The sequence below is a fragment of the Zonotrichia albicollis genome, chromosome 2 (genome assembly GCF_047830755.1).
Source record: "Zonotrichia albicollis isolate bZonAlb1 chromosome 2, bZonAlb1.hap1, whole genome shotgun sequence".
Taxonomy (NCBI): domain Eukaryota; kingdom Metazoa; phylum Chordata; class Aves; order Passeriformes; family Passerellidae; genus Zonotrichia; species Zonotrichia albicollis.
Genome location: NC_133820.1, coordinates 5,226,546 through 5,246,526, shown reverse-complemented (window position 1 = coordinate 5,246,526; position 19,981 = coordinate 5,226,546). Strand labels below are relative to the sequence as shown.

Genomic DNA, 19,981 nt, shown 5'->3' with positions numbered 1-19,981 from the left:
ATCAAGAGGAGGGGGCGAAATGAAATTGTTTTGAGCATCAAAGCTGAGCAGGAAATTTCTGACATAGTTCATTATGCCCTCCAGCCCCTGTATTTCTTTTTATTATCCTTCTTTAGTCTTCAAGTCCTACATGTTCAATGTCCAGGGTCACTTGAAGAATTGTCAAACATTATTCCCTGTGCTATCACTCACTCTCAGACAATAAGAAACTTCATTTTGTTTCACAGTCAATAATGTTTTAATGTCACTTCTTTTTTCGTTTTTCTGCATGCTCTGCGATCCCTTCCAATATTAAAAAACAGAACGTCCCTATTATTGCTGTAATTCACCTCATAACATCGCAGATGCTTAAATACTCTCCCAGGAGAAAAGAGTGTGGAGTCCCAAATCTCACCTTCACATTATCCTTGCCAAAAGGAAACAGCATTTATTACCCAGGCTTTCATTAAAGGAATTCCCTCTCTTTCATGAGATCTCTTAAAATACATCTGATGCATGGAGATCCTGCTTTCTTACCTTCCCTCAAATTTATTTTTCCTTAAGAAAAACAAAGCTTCTTGTTCTCTTTCATTAAAACACAGGGAAGAAGGACAGACATGCAAGTGCCTCCCTCCCTCTCCAAAGAGAAATATCCATGTTTTGGCCCATCTTTCCATACTCCTTGAAGTTGCTTATTTGGTTTTCTGCCCTTCCCCTTTCTCCAAGTGACTCCAGATTTTCCCTTGCTTTGCTAAGGATGACACTTAGGAGTTCAGCATCCTTATTTTTCTCTACAACCTTTACTTGCATCTTTGTCCTTCTGGGCAGGGCTGGAGCATCTCCTTTTCAACCTCTAAACTGGAAACCTCAGGCAGCCATTTATTAATTGCTTAACGCTGAATTGATTACCTTCTAGAGAGAGAAACTTCACAGCAATCTGTTCAATATTGACAGGCTGGAAGAGCTGATGACAAAGTGCCCTGCTGCACATTCCTTCCCACCTCCCAGGGCACTCCTGCTGTATCCTTAAACATGGGTCTGCACCTGCTCCCCACATCCTTGGGAGCACACAGTTCTGCAGAAATACCACTAAAAAAAAGTTCTAAAATGTAATATCCAGAAAACAATGCAGCCAGGGCAATCTCTCCCTCTTTCTTCCACCATGCTGAAGAAACATTTGTGCCCCTCAGCCACGACCATTAGCAGGAGAGAATATTCAATTTGCAAGGTAAAGCTGCTATCTTGTACTCCTTCAGCAGAAAGAGCTTCCAGGTAAATTGACTTACCCCCAAAGTCAAGTGTACTGGCTAAAAGGATGCATTTTTCCAAGACAGTTTTCCCACCCCACCATAAAGGATCACAGGAATATGAAGTACAGCCATATAGCAGCAGTTAGTTTCTATTTTCTCCCCACAAACTCATCTGGATTCCTCCCTGCTCCCTAAGCAGCAGCAAGATGCTGCCTCTCAAAACTTCGGTGATTCAGTCAGACAGCATCCTTGCAAGACAGACAAAGATCCAGGGAGATTCTTCAGCTACCTGCTCCCTTTTACTGCTAATTAAGATGTTAGAACTCCTTGTCTGCATACACTATAATATATGAGTTTGACATGCTACGCAGACTATCAGCAGTTGTCACCAAACTACCAAGGCTCTCATTTCAAATGGGAGGACAGGAGCTTTCTGGCATTTGGAAAGGAAAACAGAACAAAACAAAACAAAGGGATGCAGAAGCATTTACGTTACTATTGCTTCCAGGGAGAAAGGCACAGTCATTGCTCTAAGCACAGTACTACTATCAGTGAGTATGAAGGACAACCATGCAATTCTCCTCCCTGAGGAGGAACAACCCCATGCACCAGGGGGAACTGACCAGCTGGGAAGCACAGGAAAACACTTTTTATACTAAACAAACAAACAAAACCAACACACAGCAGTGAGGGGTAACTGCACACTGGCACAGGCTGCTCCAAGAGATTGCCGAGTCTCCACCCTGGAGGTATTCAAAGTCATCTGGACATGACCCTGAGCAACCTGCAAGGGGCTCAGACCAGATCATCTCCAAAGGTTCCTTCCAACCTCAACTTTTCTGTGAAGGACTCTCCAAAACTGCATTTTCACCACTGCTGTAGACTCAGTTACCTTAGCTCAGCACCAAGCACCTACACAGAGCAACCTCGCTGCACCAGCTACAGAGAAAAGGTGGTAAAAACACCCTCATCCCAGGAGATTCAGTTTAAAAATGTGGTTTCACAATGCAGTTAAGCTGATCTAGGTAGCAGCTGCCACAGCAAAAAAGCAGTCTTGCCTTCCCACTCACTTTATTCCTAGCAAAATACACACACTCCTCTCCCCATGCTTGACCTCTACATGAGCTGAAAAAAGAATGACCCAAGGAAAGAGTTTTCACCAAGAGAGCAGGAACATCTTTTTATTCGGGAGACAGGGGCAAAGAACCCTTTTAATGGAATGGGATAATGCACCAGCTCAGGCACCTTCAGCCAGCCAGCAGATGGGTGAAGAGAGGGCAGGGAAGGAGAGCAGGGCAGAGTGGGAGCGAGTGCCAAGGTCTCTGCTGGAGACCCTGATGGCAGCTCTCTAGGATGCCTTATGCAAAGGCAGCAAGTGAAGAACTGCTCACTGCAGGTCACTCCCCATCACACAGCAAAATAAAAGGGTTCCAAGCCACCACTTCCAGCAAGCAACCCTAAGAGCAGGAGACTTAATGAAGCCTGGCTTCCCATGCCTTCAGGAGGGAGGCTGTCTCTGAGACTGATGACTTGACTGCAAGCTCCAGCTGGAGTTTCTCCTGCAGCTGGCACAGTCATTTGGAGGCACTGCTGAAGAAAAGGGTCTCTCTCCTTCAGTGCCCTGCCCCTGCCCTGACTCAGCCACCTACTCTTCACAAGGCTTGCACAAACTTGTTTATATCCCAGCTCTCTGCTCCTGTCAAATTTGCATAAAATTGGCCAAAGGGCTTCCAGGTTATCTGGAAAAGGGTGGCAGAGGCAGCATGATCAGATAAGGCCTCTTTCTCTGAGAACCCAGCCTGAGGAAACACAATGAGAGGCAGAGGCTGGGAATCAAAAACCACAGAGGGAAGGAGCACTAGAAAGAATAGGCAGAAGGGCTTTAAGAGAGAAGACACGCATCTTGCATTTGGCACAGCAGAGGAGGAGGAGGAACTAATTTGAGAGTTCAGGGGAACCAGCAGACAAAAAAAAAAACCAACCTGAACAAATTTCAAGAGCTAGGAAATGCTGCAGCTTACATTCCTCAGGCAGAAAGACCCAGGTGCGTGCACATGCATGTAAGTAAGCACCAGAGACAGAGGTTAGAATTCTGAATTGAACAGAAATACGAGCCTGTAACACCAGCAGAGAGAGGCCACTCCAGTTTTTAGGAGTGGACAAAATTACAAAGAGGCAGGGACTCTGGGGTCATAGAATAGACCCCTTGTGGCCACACAAAAACAAACCCTGAAGCTGGTGTACAGAGTAAACTCATGAGGTCACAAGAAAAGCTCTGTCAGAGGCAGGAAAAGACAAAGACAGCAGAACGCAGAGGAAATCACTCAAGAAAGAGACCAAAACTGGTCAGTGCAAGGTCAATTACAACGTCAAGAAAGGTAGCATTTGATCACAACCAAGATGGAGAGCAGTGGGGGCTATTAAGAAAGCCCTTGTGAAGTAAATCACAGAGACAGACTAAACTGGCAGAGAGCTGGGAGGCAAAAGCTCCAGACACAGCATCCCATGGGGCTTGCAGAGGACACAGCAGCTGCTGGAGGAGGGGGAATAAAGCAGCTTTGCATTGAAGGAGAGAGGCTGTGAGCAGGAAAACAAATGACAGAGACAAGGAAAAATTAGTTGGGACCCTTAAGACAAGCAGAAAGGTTAGAAATTCTGCCTTTGTAAAAAGCATGGAGAAGGAAAGCAGGACAGAGAAAACCAACAGGTGAAGACAGACCATCATTTGAATGCCAGATCTCTTCATAAAGTTGCTACAGTTTGAGAAGCAAATCTGAAAGTGGAGAAGGGCCTATCCAAGCCTGGGGGGCAATACCACCATCAGCCTTCAGTAAAACAAAAATTAAAAGGGTTTATCAGAGACAAGGCAGAGAGGGAAGAGAGCAGGCTCTGAGATGGGGAGGTCAGCATGGTCAGAGGACTCATGCATGACAGCAGGAGCAGAAGCAGCCCATGGTGGGGCTGGAGATGGGAGAGAGGGCAGAAAAATTGTCCTGGCAATCCTGGGGATGAGGGGAGATGCCACTGCATTGTGGTATAAACAGCTATGGGGCAGAAATACTGATAAAAGAGAATGGGGGAAATCCAAAGCCAGAGTGCACAAAAAAGCAGCAGCAGGAGTGGAAAAGGAGGAGAAAAACAAAGATGCTGAAGGGGAGGAGGAGTGCTGATAGAAAATCAAATACAACATGCTGGCTGGCAAGGCAGGTACCTCCCTATGGCATGGGAGACCCAGGCACAGGGAAGAATGACTCTGGACTAAGCAAGCTGCTGAACAGGAGGGGCCCAGCCTCCAGCACCGAGACAAGAACTACACACGAGAGATGCAACGCAGAAAGGGACACGACCTTAACTTAATGCAAGTCTCATTTGATGTATGGAGTCTGGGAAAAGCTGCAAGTTGGATTTTTTCAGGATTACAGAATCAGCTCAGCCACACCACACCTCGGGCACCGGTCCAAACGCCCTTCTGCCTCCCAGAGCAACTCATCTCAGCATCCATGAGATGGATGGGGCAGCACAGCCCCAGAGATGCTCCAAAGGCCATACACCCTGACTGCAGCAAGAGCAGACTTGCCTCTTAGTAGGGCTGCAGGTTTATCTGAAGGTCTGAAAGAAAGCAGAGTCCCAGCTTCTAGACACAGACATTGTGTTTGAGGGTGACTAACTAAACAGCATTTGTCACTAAACAAAAAAACCTTTCCCAATGAACTGAGAAAAGGAAGAGTGGGGGATGAGGCAGACCTTTCCTAAATACACCACTCTGAGCATCCTCCTGCCCACACTCCCCAATGAGCAGACGTATGCAGAAGTTTTCATCTTCAGCTACTTACTTAGCAAAGCCTAGTCCCCTCTGATCAGGGAGTTAAGGAAAGGCTTACACAGCTACCAGGGAGGGAGGGTTTTATTTATCTGATTCCAACATGCCCAAGTTATCAGACTCTAGAGGAATTCAATTAATGAGAATAAAACTCTTGTTTGATGCAAGTCTGGAAGGGTGCAGTGGGTTGTTTTTCTCCTGCAAATAGCTGCACCCCAGAGATTTTTACCCTGATTATAAGCCTTAACAGCGACCGATTGATGCAAGCTGAACAGATCCAGCAGCTGCACCGAAACACCACACACACTTCTGATCTGTCAGGGACTGACACAGCTGGAGGAGACCACAAAAAAGACAGGGAGAAGGGAGGGAAGCTGGGCCTGCAATCCCAAAGGAGCTGCTGAGGCCATCCCCCTCCTCACCTCACAGCACAGCAGACTGCTGGTGAGGTTGGCACGGCTTGCACCCACTGGCACAGCTGTCAAATGCCACCTCCCGAGGTGAAGGCAAAATTCAATGTCCTGCACAAGCCCCTGAGGCAAAGCTTGGGCACCAAGCTTCACCACCTGGGACAGAGCTCCCGCCCATCCTGGCAGTGTCCATCCCCACTGGTTCCCTCTCACCCACGGCCACCCAGGGAAGGGGCACAGCCTGTCTCCCCAGGGGCTCCAGCAATCCCAAAGGTTGGCCCCGAGGTTTTAAATGTGGCAGTGGTCACACCTGGGTTGGGCTTGGCCTCTGGCACTGTGAAAGAGAGGGAAAGAAAGGATTCTGACAGCAGTGAAGGCTTTGGAGAATTCTACTCAGCTAATCCTCTCCTAAGGTTGGCCAGCTGGCTTTAAAGGGAACAGACGGAGCAACATCACAAATCACTGAAGCGATGGGAGCCAAACACAGGGTGCAAAACCCTCCTCACACAAACGTTTCTTTCTAAATCCTGCCACGAAGATAAGCACAGCTCCCAACACCACTCCCAGGCTGTGCTAGTCCTAGGAGATTTACCCAATGTTTATTCAATGCACATTTCTCCAAAACCCACATGGTACATCCAGCCAGGAAACCAAACAAACATCCATAATTTCCTTTGACACCTCCTAGCTACACTGCTCTGACAAAAGCAACCAGAGCCATCCAGTACCACTGCATGCAAAAAAAAAAAAAAAAAAAAAAAAAAGGAAAAAAAAAAACCCCAAAGAATCCCTGTTATCCCTATTTCCTTACTAAATCCCTTCAACACAGCGAGGCAGCAAGAGGGAGGAATCACAAGCCAAAGCAGCCAGATTCCATCAGCTGGTTAGGACAGCACCAATAATACCTCCTGGCTGTATATTTGGGAAAGACATGTAGGTGTTTCTACAGCCTGCTTACACAGAAACCTCAGGAACTCTCCCCTCTCTTCCCTAAGGGAGATTCAAGACATTTGAGGTTTAACAGCTGCAACAAACAGCATCCTCTTACTAGAGAAAATATTCAGGAACAAGATAACAAGAGACACGGTTACTGAAACAGGATGAAAACATGGAAAAAGCCTCTGGGGTCTAAGTGCTGCCCTAATGACTGCAGACTGCTTCTCAGAAAAATCAGAATTCAAGTATACAGCTCTCATCACCACTTGCAGATCAAACAGGAATGGCAACATGCAAATCCTGCTGCCTGCAGAAGAGGTAATCTAAGACACCATTTGTGAGCAGCCCACTAGCAGTGCCACAGCCCCTGCAAACACAAAGAAATAAAAACCTGCAAATGCCCTTGATCTTGCATTCATTCCCCAGTAGATTACTGTGCTGAACCCAAACATCATCACTTTAATGTCTGGAGCAGTTGAGGGCACAGTTATTATTACACATGAAATAGCAAGGGTACATATTCTCTATTCAAATTCGATTTCAGACATGGCAGATGGGTTAAAAAGATGAGTTAGAAGGAAAAAAATGCCAACTATTCTCTTTAACATAATTTTAGGACCAGTATCTTATTTATTTCACAGCCAAGAGGTAAAGCAATTCTACAAAGCCAACTCAAAATTAGCAGATATATTTTCCCTTTACACTAGAAAGGAATGCAGATGCTAAACCTATTATATAGACAGTGAAGTGTCATCAGAGCAAAGAAGGCAAAAAATAGCTAAGTTATCTGTAAGATGACTAAGCAAATGGATTTTCAAAAATATGCTTTCAAATATGACACCCTTTTCTTAGAGCTGCATACATCCGTTTAGCTTGGTTAATTTCTCAATTCTTTCTTTTGATAATTTATTTTTAGCCTCCCACTAGCACACTTCCCCAGAAGCCTCACTTCACCCTACCCACACTCAAGATTCGCATCCACATACGGAGGATGATTTAGAAAATGATGCTGATCACCCCAGTAACTATGGAGAATCTCTACTGCAGCACTTTTAAGATCACGTACATGCATTTCTTTTACATCTGTCCATCCACTGGAAAACTCTATTCCTGCTGTCTCCCATCCTCATTTCTAATCCTTCTTCATCATCCCCACCTATACTGCAGGGGTCTTCTTGGCTCCACTGGTGCCTTCCAGGACTGATCAAGCTTTCTTTCTCATGTCACCCTTGATCCAGTAATTTTTGCAGGAAAGAAACAGCCCCCCTCTTTCCCAGGCCAGTACCAGGAGGAGAAGGCTGCTTGATGCCACCTCAGGACCAGCAGTGGTTGGAGGAATGGAGACAGCAGAATCTGAGTGCTGCTCCTGCAGCTGGGGTGGGAGCCACATTCCCCAGCACATCTCTCCAAATTGTGCTGCCAGCAGCCAGGTTTAGAGGCTGCTGGTATCAGTTATGGCCATGCTCCTCTGCACATCTCCCTCTTCCACCAACACCCAGATATCTCTGCAAGGAAAATTACCCTTTCCTCAGATTACATCTCTTCAGGGACTTAGTTGGCACCCACACAACTGCAGCCTCTGGTAATCTGCATTTCTGAGGTAACAGCAGGAGTTGGTGCTTGGCCAAGCCTCCCACACCATAGCCCTGCATATGACTCCTCTCTGACACTTCCTCACAGAGGGATGGTACCCTTAGGAGGGTGATGAAACACTGGAATGGGCTGCCCAGGGAGCTGATGGAGTCCCCAGCCCTGAAGGTGTCTGAGTGCCCCTGGACACAGCACGCAGTGCCATGGTGGTGTTCAGTCACAGGCTGGGCCCCAGGACCTGAGAGGGCTTTTCCAGCCTAATTGATTCTGTGATTCTGAGGCAGCTCCTGCTGCCAGGAGCCCAGCCCTCAACCTCCAGGAGCCAAGCACAAAGCTCTGGGATCCCCCTCCCAGCAAGCGGCCTTCCAAGGCTCAAATCCATTACACTGAGATCATTAGGATGCTTTCAGTAATGCATCCCAGTGGATCTGCTAGAGCAGCTATTAGGCATTTGACACACAGCAAAATCCTTCCTCACATTCACCTCCCTCCTCCAAAACAAGCCAGCCTCAAAAAACAAGGGGCTGTAGATGAGAAGGGTGACAGCAGCTTAACAGAGGCAGGCTGGTGAGAAGAGGTGACAAACCTCTCAGAGATCAGCCCCTTGCCTCCCCTACACTACCCCATGCTGCTCAGGGCACTCTCAGATAGCTTTCCCCACTGCTCCAGGAGGAAACAAACCTCCTTCCCACCATCCATTTGCAGCCACATTCTTCCCTCCAATGACTGAAAGACAAAAAATTATCCCAAACACCAGAGCCAGGCACAAATCAGAATAACCACTGAGTAAGAGCTGTCCTTCCTTCATTTGGCAGCCACAGGGTAGCATCTGCAGAGTGACCCTGCAGGCACAACTGGACTATGCTAGAGGAGTGGATGAGGTGTAAGAGCAGCAGAAAATAAGACATAAAAACAAAAACTAGACATCTCAAGCAAGGCTTATACATATAAAAGATGCAAGATGAGGTCCCTCTATGCTCTAATGATGATGGTATTATCTGAAAGATCACATGTAATCAAGGGGAAGAGGTGGGATAAAAAGCAATGTGAGATGAGAAAAGCTTGTTTTGATATCTAAGCATGAAGATGAGCAGGTAGATTTACACACTCCTTGTAGCCCTTTGGACTCTGCACAACTTTTGCCCCTCTGCAGCACAGGTATCTGGGGCTGGACTCTGAGTCCTCATCACAGGAAAGGCACCTGAAGCTGATCCTGCTCAAGTCCAACTCATTCACAGCAGACAGGACTAAGTGCTTGGCAAACTTCAAGCATTTGGCAGCTCCACGCTCTAGATTAGATATAACTGCCAGCCAGCTCATGGCATGGGACTGATTAGATGTAAGAGCTCCTGAGGTGCCAGTGACCCCGAGATTAACTGTGCTGCTGTAACACTGATGGCTGGGATGAATCACAGCACAGTCACACGGACTGTGCCCCACCAGCCCAATGGGGCTGCAAGCAGAGCTCTCCTTCTCCCAGGATAAGCAGGAGAGCTTGTGCAGGTAAGCAACACCACAGAGCTCAAAGTAAAAATCAATTTTCTTCTTTTCGTAACACCAAGAGTGAAATCAATCAGGCCGTAACAATCTCTTCCATGCCACATTTTCTTCTGCATAAGAAAAAAAGCAGCAAACAAGACCTCAGCCCTAACACTGCCTATCTCCTCCCCAAAAAACATCCCATGACACCTTTTAAGCCATTCTTTCTACTTCTACTTCACAGAGTGACTTGCCTACCATTATATCACAAGCCAGAAGAAAGCACTGGAATTTGCACGCTGTGACTCCTGCTGTAGGCGCCGGGCAACGCTGCAGGCATAAAGGTCAAACCCTTCAGCAGGAGCTCTCAAGATATTGTCTGCAGGCCACAAGCAGCCAGCAGAAAGCTGGGAGATGGCACAATGCCAGCCCAGCTTCCCTCGGTATCCATGTCCTTCCCTGGAAAGCGCCTTAGCACCTGGCAGGGTGGTTAAGGACTCATCCCCCACGAGACAGAGCAAACATCCCTCCTCTGTAATGGGATTAGGCGGCAGAGCAGGAAAACAGGATCCAGAATCTCCAGGAGAGGAAAGCCAAGCTTGACAGCACATTCAGGAGGGTGGAAGGAGTTGAGGGGCCAGGAGTGAATGAGAGGGGAAGGAGCAGAAAGCACTGAGTCAGGAGATGAGATGATATGGGGAGAGGGGCAGAGCACTCTGAAAGCACACCGGAGATAAACGCATTCAGATAATTGCTCAGAACGGAATAAATATTAGTAAGTACTATAATTACCTCGAACACTTTACAAAGCTGTAAGGAGAAATATGACTAGAAGAGAGGCTGGCACACAAATGCTGCTTGGGAAGCTCTTATTTCAAGCTATCAAGAAGGAACCAACAAGGCCTGACACCCAGGTTGGTAATTTCAGCTTGGCAGCCAGCCAGAGCCCTTTGGCTGGATCCTAGGTACTGGGGAACTTGAGTTAATAAGTGCCAGATTCCAGCAGTATGATTTTCCAGAGTATTGAACTTCTGGATGACTTCTGGCAACAAACAACTGCCTTCTCATACTCAAGGTCCAGCTTCCCTTTCAGAGAGAGTTGGAGGAACCTGGGCAGATTGCTATGTTCATGGTGCTGATGCTGAATGGAGACAAAATGATTAATTCAAGATGAAAAAAGTCCAATTTATCTAGCAGCCAAATCTTAATAACCTTGCTGTCATGAGAGATCAGAGCCCTTCCTTCCCAAAGAAACAGCCAAAAGTTCTATTTTGGGGCTCACTATCTCATCCTCAAGCCTCCATTTCTCTAAAAGCTTCAGTAACCACCCATTTTACAGCAGCCTGGGTCAGTGCTGAGCTTCCCTCAAAGAACTACAGAATCTGCTGAAAAATAGATTTACCTCACCCCCTGCTCCCATCTCCCTTTGACAAGCTTATCAACTTCCCCACAAAGCCCAAAAGCCATAAAAGTGACAGCAGGCCTCAGGCAGACACATCAGGAATGCAATGTGGGAGGAACAACCAAAAAAAACTACCCCAAAAATCCCCCAGATGCACCATCATTCCCTGTTATTCCCCCTGCAATCACAATGACTCTAAAAGGGAACACATTTGCTGGGAAGCAAAACTATCAGCTCCTGTGAGCAGAGTAGGGAAAACCAGGAAAATGACAGCAATTGCAGACTCATGCCAGTAGCTAAAAACCCCCCAAACTTAGCAGTGCCACAACAGCTATCAAAAATCACCTCCAAAAACATCAGAGCTGTTTTGCAAGGGGCAGAAAAACAACATCCAGAAGAGCAAAGCAAACAAGTGGCATTAGTGAAATGCCTGACAGTGCTAATGCCTGCCCCTGATGCTGCTCTGGATCCCAACTGGGACAATTCTGTCGCCAGAAACTGCACTGGAATCTCCTCATTCCTGCACTTCAGCAGCAACCTCATCTCCTCCTGACCAGCAAAGTCTTAAGTCTGCCAAAATCAGAAGAGACAGGAGACGTGCTAGATGATTTTTCATGTCCCAGATGCAATCAATATCTTGTTTGGAAAGAAGTCAGCTAAGAGGAGTGGTAGGCACACTGCTCAGGAACAGGACAAATACAGACAGATCCTCACTACCTGAGTTTCTTTTGTTCTCAGGAGTCTTTGACACTTGAAATGCTATGGGCATGCTGTAAGGCCTGGCATTTGGCAAAATCAATCCTTCAGAGCCTGCTCCCCTCCATCTTTCTTACCAGCTGGGTTCTTCACCTTCCTTCTCCCCCTAATGCTTTCCCTAGGTTCATCTTTTTTTTAATACAGCCTGGAGAAGAGAAGGCTCCAGGGAAACATCACTGCAGCCCTTCAAGCACTCAAAGGGGGCTTATAAAAAAGATGGAGAACAACTTTACAGACGGCCAGATAGCGATAGGACAAGGGGGAACAGTTTTAAATGAAAAAAAGGAGACGTTTAGATTAGATGTTAGGAGGAAATTCTCTACTCAGAGGGTGCTGAGGCACTGGAACAGGCTGCCTAGAGAAGCTGTGGATGCCCCATCCCTGGAAGTGCTCAAGACCAGGCTGGATAGGCCCCAAGCACCCTGGTGCAGTGGGTGGCATCCCCATCCATGGCAGGGAGGGGGTGTGGAACTAGATGATCTTTAAGGTCCCTTCCAATCCAATAATTCCATCAGTCTGTGACCCTTTTCCCACTCTTGCACTTTGCAGTGCAGCACCTTTTCCCTCCCTGTGGATCACTGCCCAGTAAGAGCTGGAAATGGACCCAGAAACACACACACACCACCCCTCCATGTATTTACTGGGTTTGCCAAGTTACCTTTGGGATCAACCAACTCTCTCCTCATGTCAGCACCCTGACCTGCTCCCTCCCCTGCCTGCCACACTGGGCAGAACCAGGCTGGAGCATCTCCTTCCAGGAGCATCCCTGCTTTTTGGCATTTGTTTAAGCAGCAATGGTATGTATGAGTCCTGAGTGTCAAAGCCTCTCCCTTTCCCATCACTTAGCTGAGATGGTCTGGTTTTGTGCTCATGTCCAATTACTTACTGAAATGTGACTTTAGCAACAGTCAGAAAGGCAGGGCTTCCTCTTGTCTCACTGCCACTTGCTAATTAAACCTAACAAGAAAAAGCTCACTGACTTACATCATTTGAAACATGCTCCTCCTGATGGAGACAGGGTGAGCCACAAGTTAGAGCTGGACACGACACAGATGCACAGAGACACCCCAGACCCACCAAAGGCAGCTGCAGACTCCATTTCTTTGCCTTGCAATGTGATCAAACCCAGCTTTGGCAGGAAAGGCTCCATTTTAGCCTCTCCATGGCTGATAAGAAACAGATGCTGAATGTCTCCTAAAATTCTAACACAGAGAACTATTCCTTAAGAAGATTTTATACAACTAGGAAAGAAATACCAATATAAAAATGGAGTCAAAACCCATTTAGTAGGTTGTCATTAAGAAGTATTTAGGAACTTTAAAGCCAGAGGCAAATCACAATACAGCAGTTTTCCAGACACTGGCTGGAGGGCCTAAACGCCCTTGATACCAATAACAAGTCAAATCATGAGCTGAGGAACCCTGGCAGCAATAAGAAAACTCTACTGTACTAGAAAATCTTCCCCTGCCTTTCAGGTGATGTTCTGGGTCCTTTAAGTTCCTGGGCAGGAGGAATCCTGCAGACTGCTAACTATCAGCAAAGAACACTCCTTCAGGTTACAGCACTGATTCACCCAAGGTAAACCAATGAAAACACCTCTGCCTTCAAATGAGACTGTATAACCTTTAAATCAATGACAGAACGCATGACCAGTTTTGTACGGATAAGAAAGAAAACAAGAAAGACCAAAAGAAAAAACTTCAAAATATTTTTTTCAAGAAAGGCAATTTCCTGGTTAAAAAAAGACATCAACAAGCCTCCCAACATTGAAGTGATGCTCTCCCTATGACCCTCTCTCTCTCACCCCCTTCCCTGTGGTCTGCAGCACTGTTTATCTTCCCTTTCACTTTATATAATGGGTCTGGTAGAAGTGTTCTAAGTACACATTTGATTTGCAATAAAAACTGCTTTAATAAAGACATCTAACTTGACGGAAGGTCAACTAGGAGACAACAATTCGCATAAACCAAAACCTCCTGTGTAAATAAACAGGATCTGCAGGAGCCTCAGGATGTCAGACAGTCTGGCCAAGACTGCAGGGAGGGAGCCTGCCCATGAAGAATTGCACTTGGGGACGGGCAGGAGCGGAGCCCTGATGGCTGCAGCAGTGTCCCACCTCGGGAGAGGCAATGGCCAGAGCCATCTGCAGAGCGTGTTCCCCAAAAGAAGCAGAGTTACAGCACGCTCAGGATGAGTCCAGCTCTGTCACTGCACAGCACAGCCATGCCCAGGCAGCGGGCACAGGCACGAGGGCAGCAGAACTGGCTCAGGACTCGGGGCAGACGCAGATGGAGGAAGCACAATCTTGGCCACTGCTGCTGACAAGGCACCGAGCAGCAGATGAGGCGCCAGCATCGCTCCTGGGCCGCCAGCTGTGGTACACAAAAACACCCCAAAGCCCCTGTGTGCAAACACCCACTACACTGCTTTCTCCATATGCTCCCCTCCAGCCCAGCAGCCCCCAGGCTGATCACACCTAGACCTGTGTGCAGGGACAGGCAGCAGGAGGGTGCAGGAGCAGAACTCCTGAGCAGCAGCCAAGTGCACACTGCTCTTCCCCTCTGGAGACAGGCCTGGAAAATCATCCCTCCACTCTCCAAGAGGTGGAAGATCACGTTGCAAGCATATTGTTGTATTTCATATTTCTCAAGTCCCATACTGTTGCAATTGTATTCTTAAAGTTCATACCTCCTTGTCTGGTTTTCTACCAAGCAGTTCTTCTTTGCAGCACAGTTCTTCATAGCTTCTCAGGGGCTCCTCCCGGGCTCTCGACCCACCCCTTTTTATTCCAGTTACCTTCACAAGCTACAGCTGCTGCCCAACTAAGGACTTCGCAGCTGTGGCTCATTTGGAGTAACTAGGACCCACTTAGCTAATACACAGATCTTACAGGGACACTCTCCGTAGGATCACCCCTCCATTCTCCAAGAGTCACCTCTTGGTGTTGGCATGGGTATTTCACTCCAACACGCCACTGACAAGCGAGCTGCTGCTTCAGGACCTTACGCATGCTCTGCTCCCCTCCAGGAATCGCAAATAAATCACCAATTACTATGCATGAATAGAGAGAGGAAGAGGGTAATGAGTCTATGTACATATATACATATGCAATGTTTGAACACAAAGAGCCGTAAATTGCATTCACAGGTGGTATTCTGGAGACTGCAAGAGACTCAGAAGCAGAACTATTCATAAACCAGTCACTGACATGAATGAGTTCAGCGTTCCCCAGAAGCCTATTGTGTTTCCTATATATTACACTATAAATATGAGGAGTACCAGACTCTGCATCCCTCCCTGCAAAAAAAAAAGGAGGTAAATCTTGCAACTACACATAGGATTAGCACTGGCTGGCACAAGTATTAATGGTCTCATTGCTGCATGAGGATTATTTACAGCACTTGCTCTATTTTCCCATTTTGTACTTGTTGTGATGAAGTGCCACTTGTTTAAAGAACCCTGTAACAAACACTGCAGCAAGAGGGGGGAAAAAACAGCAGAGATCTACAAATGTTACACCCACATGCCAGATGTGGGTTTTCAGACCCCGGTTTCACAGCTACTTGGATTTTGGTACGTAGTTAATGCTCGATATATTATATTAAATCACCCACCATTCCTCCTTCAGTGATTTTAATGAGTTTGCAGAAAGGGAAGGAAAGAATGAGTTGCATTTCTTTTTCTGCATATTTTATCCCCATAGTATTTTATCCCCATATTCTAGCATGAACATCACTTGTTTGGGAAGCAACAATCCTTTTCTAGTCCCTTACATTTATGTTACAAAACATGCATTTTTACTCGACTAAGTCAAATGATGTTTCACTTTTATAAGGGGCAACCCAAAGCACTTCTGTGTGACTTGTGGCTTTGAGGCACTGTCACACAACCCCAGCTTTATTAAAACTGGCAGCTGGGCAAAAGGGGAACAATCAGCTGGAGAAGTCCAGGTGAAAGGAACGAAAAGAAACTCCAGGCACACACGTGGTAAAACAGCCTCACATTCAGCACAGGGAGGCCAGCAGGATGTTTTTATGAACCAGATACGTCCATGGGATTTGGGGACCCCTGAAAAGCAACCCATCCTCCAAAGCGACAGATGACAGCGCGCAGCTCGTCCCCCGGGGAGGACCAAGGCAGGTTAGAGCCGCTTTTAGGTCAAAGCAGAAAGGTAATTCCTGCAAGCAGGGGGTCGGGGCGGGCTCGGCAGCGGGCAGGGCTCCGGGGGAGCAGCAGCACGGGGTGTGGAGCGCAGGGCTGGCGGGTCCCGGCGGCCGGGAGCCCTGGGCAGGAGCAGGGATGCTCCGGGCAGGAGGAGAGGGATGCCCTGAGCTGGAGCAGGGATGCTCTGGGCAGGGGGAGAGGGATGCCCCGAGCTGGAGCAGGGATGCCCCGGGCAGGAGCAGGAGGAGAGGGATGCCCTCTGCCGCTCCTCCGCCGCAGCAGCTGGGCGTGCTCCGGAGGGAGCGCTCAGCGACCCACGGACCCGAGAGCTCCATATTAGGAATCCCTAATCCAGAATGGAGCTATTGTTCTTCCACCAGCAGAGAGGGAGCGTGCGAAGAGCCAAGGCAGCAAGCGCTGTGCCCTTCGCCTACACCCATCTTGCGGGCTACGACAGCCTCGCTGCACTCACGGAGCAAAGGCACCCTGCATAAACTTAGCTCCGAGATGGATTTTTTTCCAGGGAACCCATGGAAGCAAGCTGGTGGTTAGGGGAAGTTTGAACCGTCTCCAAAACCATTTCAAAGAGTTCGCTCTCTCTCTTTGCAGAGCACACCAAACCCCCCCTCCGCCCTAAATTACAGACACGAAGCATGACTGCAATTCTAGCAGAGATCGTGTTTCCAAATTGGCAGAGCAGGTATGTATGTGACAATTCTCAAGACAGTAAAATTGCCAGCCCTGCCGCTTCTTCCCTCAATAGCGTTAATGCCAGCAGAAAATCATACCCGTGAAAAGGCAAATCAAAACAGCTCCGAGGTTGCTCTGCACACACACAGGCAGAAAGCAGCGTGCCGGTGCCGTGCTGTGTTTTCTACAAATGTTCCTATCAACTCATCAGCACTTAAGCCTCGCACATCGGTCTGCAGCAAAAAGCGTAGAGGCGTTTTAACTGCCTTGTATTCTGCTTTCCCCGAATTTGTAGGAAGGAATCTCGCATTCCCACAGCATCTCTCAGCCAGCGCCGGGATCCCAGAGGACTTTGGCGAACTGCACACAGTCATCCCCGGGGCAGGCACTTGTGGGACGGGACAAACCACACGTTTAACGGTTCACGAAACGCCGGCCGAGAGAAGGGACCACGGCAGGACTCTGAGAGGCAGCACAAAGCAATCAAATTGCATTTCACGGCAGCAGCAGGGACTGCCTTCCCTCTACATTTCAACGCGCTCTTCCAGAGCCAAGCAGAGCACTTTGTTTCTGCAGCCTACCTTACCCCAGGCATTTTCTCCGCTTTCATTGTGCAAGCTCAGCACAGAGCCGTGTCACTCCCTACCCTCACGGTTCCCCTCCGAGACAGCCCCGAGCCCAGCAGCAGCCCCTGGACGGCCGCTCGCCTTCCCAAGTTGCAGCCGGAGCCCGCCCGGAGCCGGAGCCGCCGGTCCCCTGTGCTCCCGCCGCTCCCACGCCCCGGCCGGAGCCCGGGGCACGGCGAGGAGCGGCCACCGAGGTACTGCGGCTGGACATGAAACTCTCATTTATTTAACACACACATATATATACATACACACACACATATTTACAGGGCATTTTGCTTTTTTAGCCACTCCTCCCTCCGACCACAGGAGCAGGGCGGGCAGTGACAACTCCTGGGGACGGGCGCTTGGCACTGACAAGGGGCGATCCTCCCTCACGCCCTGCCCGGTACTGCGCCCACCGGGGTCCCGTCCCGTCGCGTCCCACCGGGGCACCCCCGCGCTGTGCTGTCCCGTCCCGCCCCTCCCCACAGAGCACTTACCGAGGAGCAGCACGGAGGCGAGCAGCGGCCGCAGGGTCCGCATGGCTGCCGGGGCGCGGGGCGGCGGCCGCCCTTGCCGCCCTTACCTCCCGCCGCGGGGCGCCGCGGGGCGCCGGCTCCCGGGGCAGGCGTCGCGCCGGGCCCGGCGGCACAAAGGGAAGGCGGCGGGGCCGGCACGGGGAGGCGCCAAGGCAGGCGGGGGCATCGCCCCCGCAGCGGGGCGGCCGCCGCGCCTCCCCTCAGCGCCGACGGCTCCCGCGGGAGAGGCAGAGGAGAGCGAGAAAAAAACCTCTCCTCCGAGGGGCGGAAAAATAAAAAAAAAAAAAAAAAAGAGCGGGGAAGGTGCGGAGGAGAGGAGGTGGGGGGAGGCACGAGCGACAACAAAAAGACCCCACCCCGGAAAGTTACACAAATAAGAAGGAGCCGCAGCCGCCAGCTGGCCCCGGCCCGCCGCCCTCACCTGCCCGCCCACCCGCCCGTTGAGCGCTGCCGCCGCCGCCGCCGGTGCCCGGCGCTTCCTCCGCCCGCAGAGCCCGCCCCCGGCCCGCCCCGGCCCGCCCGCCCCTGCCCCGGAGAGCGGCGCTGCTGGGACGGCGCTGCCGAGCGCGGTGCCTGCAGGAATGTCGTGCCGTGGGGCAGGGGTCGTGAAGGAGTGCGGGGATAAAGCGGGCTCCTTTGTTTTAAGGGAAAAAAAAAATAAAAATAGAAAGTCCTCGGGCGCTTCTCGGAAAGCCGGCGTCTTGGGGCATGGTATAAACGCGCCCCTTTGTTTCCATGCAAACCAGGAATAACAGGCGGGCTTTGCAAGTTTCGATCAAGTGGTGACCGTCCCGCAGCGATGCGCTGTTGTCGAGCCCCGAATGCAGGGCTGGCGTTAATACCAGGTTGCCAGATGTGAGCCCTCAGATGTGAGATCCTCCTTGGGATGCTGCCCAGTCAATCGACACCACAGTGTGTCAATGGCAGAAGCGCTTTGAAAGTAAACACTGAAATGCATAAATATGGCAACACTAGGCGCTGGGGCTGAGGTTGTTTGTAAATAAAACGAGAATGTGAAAGCCTTTCTCAAGGGTACAGACATTCAGATTTCCTTCCAAATGAAACTCCTAGCTGCTTGTTTGCTTACAAAAATGAGAAGCCAGAAGTGACAGGAATAGCAGAATGAGGTACCCTCCCAGTGCTCCCATCCTGCAAGGATCGTCTACCGGAGACCCTTCTGCCTACGTACAGAGTGTCCCCAGTGAAATGTTGGTGATGCAAATGTAGGAACCCAACCCTTTTATGCCACAGAAAGGGAGAAAACAGCACAAACCCAAACTGTCTAATAAAAGATGCCAAGTCCTTAGAGGCTGTACCCAGCAGAAGTCAGAAGCTGTCTGGATTACCATATGGACTTGCTTCCCAACGTGGCTGTCGTGGCAGATGCGTTGGTAGCCAGCTCCTAGTGACCCAGCAAATTCTATTTCTGCAGGCTAATAATGTTAAGCGTGCCGTTTTCAGAGTGGGAGGTTTAATTTGAAGCTTTGCCACGCTCTCTGAGCAGAGGAACCAAAGAACAGAATAATAACCAGAGATCTGGGAGAGAAAGGGTTAGTGCTTTACTTGCACTGAAAATGAAGCTCACGCTTTGGCCCTTAAGCTTTAATTGCATCCAGACTGCCTTCAAGTGAGACTTGGAAAAGGAACAGAGGTGTTGATAAGAGTTCATAGAAAATACCAGTCTATTTGGCGTTTCTCTTAGGTGATTTGAGGGCTGAAGTGTCATCCACTGTAATATTGCTCAGCTTACCCAATATTTGTCACATTTGTGCTATTATAAGTCCTCATGGACAAGCCCGTGAGTATTGGGAGCAAGAACTGTGGAGCTACTTTGAAGTAAATAAACGTCCAACATCTTTAAATTGGTGCAGGATAAAGATCATTTACTCATGCAGGATAAAGCTAATTTACTCTCTTGCTTCAAAAGATATGCAACTAGAGAAATAAATAAGCAAAAAAAAAAAGGCAAATTAAGAAATGCAGGGCATGGTCGGGATAAAATCAATAAAAAGGAGGTATTAAAGCTTCATGATACACAAGATAGTTTTTCTAGATGGCAAGGGATATAGACTTCAGATTCATGACATTCCTATGTGGACACATTATTTCCATGTTCAGATGAAGAGACAGAGACGAAAACACTGACATGATTCAGGTGATTTCCAGGGACAGGTCAGGGACAAGCCTGGTGTCTTGGCTCTGAATACATTGCTTTTGCCAGTGGAGCCTGTTGGAAGATAATTCAAGGTGATTTTATGTGAATTCTTGCTATTTTCCAGGCACTATGTGACTTTATAGCATACAAGCCTAACAGGAGCATAAAAATGCCCTGCAAAAATGTTATCAGAGATTCACTAA

The 19,981-nt window shown here is 48.8% G+C and overlaps 1 protein-coding gene across 2 annotated transcripts in view; it reads right to left on the bottom strand.

Annotated features, from left to right (window-relative positions):
- IGSF3 (immunoglobulin superfamily member 3) overlaps positions 1-18,070 on the bottom strand; it is a 93,086-nt gene extending 75,016 nt beyond the window's left edge. Inside the window, exon 1 of one of the 2 annotated variants that reach the window (XM_074532102.1) lies at positions 17,585-18,070. In XM_074532102.1, the coding sequence (XP_074388203.1) occupies positions 17,585-17,627 (43 nt within the window). In that variant the 5' untranslated portion in view covers positions 17,628-18,070. The remainder of the gene's footprint in view (positions 1-17,584) is intronic. The other variant, XM_074532092.1, reaches the window with a different exon arrangement.
- Between the last annotated feature and the right edge of the window lie 1,911 nt (positions 18,071-19,981).